General features: G+C 41.5%; 1 protein-coding gene across 1 annotated transcript; it reads right to left on the bottom strand.

Annotated features, from left to right (window-relative positions):
* Window positions 1-274: 274 nt before the first annotated feature.
* LOC149264573 (putative disease resistance protein At1g63350) lies at window positions 275-1,747 on the bottom strand. The gene has a single exon (XM_089399553.1). The coding sequence runs from the start codon at window positions 1,745-1,747 to the stop codon at window positions 275-277; it is 1,473 nt and encodes a 490-aa protein (XP_089255679.1).
* Window positions 1,748-2,238: the final 491 nt, after the last annotated feature.

Below are 2,238 nucleotides of genomic sequence, written 5' to 3' on the forward strand. Positions count from 1 at the left end.
ATTTAGTTATTAAATTAAGAAAAATAATGAATAATAAAACATTACCAATACAAATTTAAGAACTCACAGTTTAGCGTTCCCGATGCAAAATAATACATAATGATTTTATATAATTTCAAAATATCTAAATCGAAAAACAAATACATAGCGAATCTCTTTAAAAACAAATATTTGATTGTTAAATTTAAAACATAAAAATAATAATACATCATAGTTTAGCATTTCCGGGGCATAAAATGAAAGGGGATGCTATCCATTCACTCACACCTCACATTTAGCAGAACTGAAACTGAAAATCAAAAGGATGAATAAAATAATTGCAGATGCTCTCGACCTTCACTCTCATGTTATCATCTTCCCATATGATACTATCCCACCATTCTTTTTCGCAAATTAATGCACATAGATTTTGCAGCTTCTCCACCCCAATGGGAAGTCGTTTCAAAGAGCGACACTGACGTATCTTCAACACACGGAGGTGAGGGAGTGTTCGTTCATCCCACACTCCCCTCTTTGATGCTCCACACAAACTCTCTAAGTGAAGTAGATCTCTGAGAACCAACTTGTGTAGCCTTGGATATCCACCACCTGCAACACTTCCACCATTCCCTATCCCCAACTCTCTCAATTCACTGCATCTCAACAACTTCAGAATCTTTAAATTTGGCAACCGCTCCAATGGAGTCAGCTCCCTTATGTTCCTGCAGTCAAACAATCGGACCATTTCAAGATGTTCAAACTTGCAATTCGGCAGATTCAACCCTCGGTAATTACATAGCACAAAACTCTGTAGCTTCTTCATGTCCTGGACGTCCTGGGGAAGATCCTCTTTAGAAGTATTCTTGAAGTAATTCAAACTTAAGTGCCTCATCTCCGACCAGTTTCCCATTATGCCATCTTTAATTCCTGACCTTCCCTCTATATATACGGCCAATTCCGTCAGATTTTTGAGACCCTTCAAACTCCAAATACTTGCCGGTGCTTCCATTTCCACACTTAAATCTCTCCATATCCGGAGTCTGCACAGTGAAGTAAGTTCAGAGATCTCACGCGGAATCATCCCTAATGAACCACATCTCCATAAATCAAGATGCTTGAGATTTTTGAGCTCTCCAATCTGAGATGGCAATGACTCCAGAGAAGTACACCATGAAAGATTCAAAAATTGAAGTTTGGGAAGATGGCAGATCTCTTCAGGCAAATCTCTGATTCCGAGCCCACTTAACGAGAGAAACTCGAGCTGTCTTAATTGCCCCACTGACGTTGGGATTGAAGTGATCCGGTTGCAGCCGGAGAGATTGAGAACCGTGAGAGAGGGCAGGAAGAGTAGAAATTCTGAAGGAAGTTTTTTCAAACCTGTTTTGCCTGCTAAGATGAGACTCGCCAGCTTTGGGCATCTCAAGTTGGTGGGCAAATCCGCAGTAGAATTAATATCAGCAAATGATATTCTTCTGCAATTCTCATATTCATCCTCTCGCAAATTTCGGAGATCTGGGCTTCTCATCACTAAAAAATTCCCCTCTTTCTGCGCTACATACATTGCCATTTCACGAATAACGTCCGGAACTCTTATGCTCGGAAAAACATCGTGAACAGAATAGGGCCTATTTCCAAGGACAGTCCTGCTCTGCTTAACAATGTGGAAGAAGCAACGATGTAGGAGGAGTTTGATGTAGTTTCGGCCAATGGCCATCTCCATTATATGTGTTCCCTCTTCGCTCTTCACCAAACCTTCTCCAATCCACATCTCCACTAATTCGCGCGAATCAACTCCGAAGTGAAGTGGATTTGCATTTTGTAGATGTTGGTGGAACATGGTAGATACCTTTGCACTCCGCCGCAATTGACCTGACACACTCTTGTATATCCATAGAAACATGCTCCTCTTTGAAAGCCACTCTGCGAAACAGCATCCAGCCATCATCTGCAGAGAGGGGTTGAACATCTCCAATCCCTGAACCTACAAACCCAGAGTCTATTGCATCCTCTCTATACAACGGTTTTGTTGAAAGAAAGTGCAGAGAAGTGACAAATATTGACAATTCGCCTTGAAAGCCATGATAGAGGTGATTAAAAAATGAGTTCCAATACGTTACTTCTTTGGAGAATCTCCTGGGCTTACACACCACACAGTCCAGACATCTTTGGTACCGTCCCAAGCGACGGTTGAGTAGGCGTTTTAGCTGTGCTAGAGAATTTTGCAGCAATTGCAACCAAATCATCACCATCTCTGGAGGC

The sequence above is a fragment of the Pinus tabuliformis genome, chromosome 6 (assembly GCF_031772625.1).
Source record: "Pinus tabuliformis cultivar Carrire ecotype Pingquan chromosome 6, CPIR1, whole genome shotgun sequence".
NCBI classification, from domain to species: Eukaryota; Viridiplantae; Streptophyta; class Pinopsida; order Pinales; family Pinaceae; genus Pinus; species Pinus tabuliformis.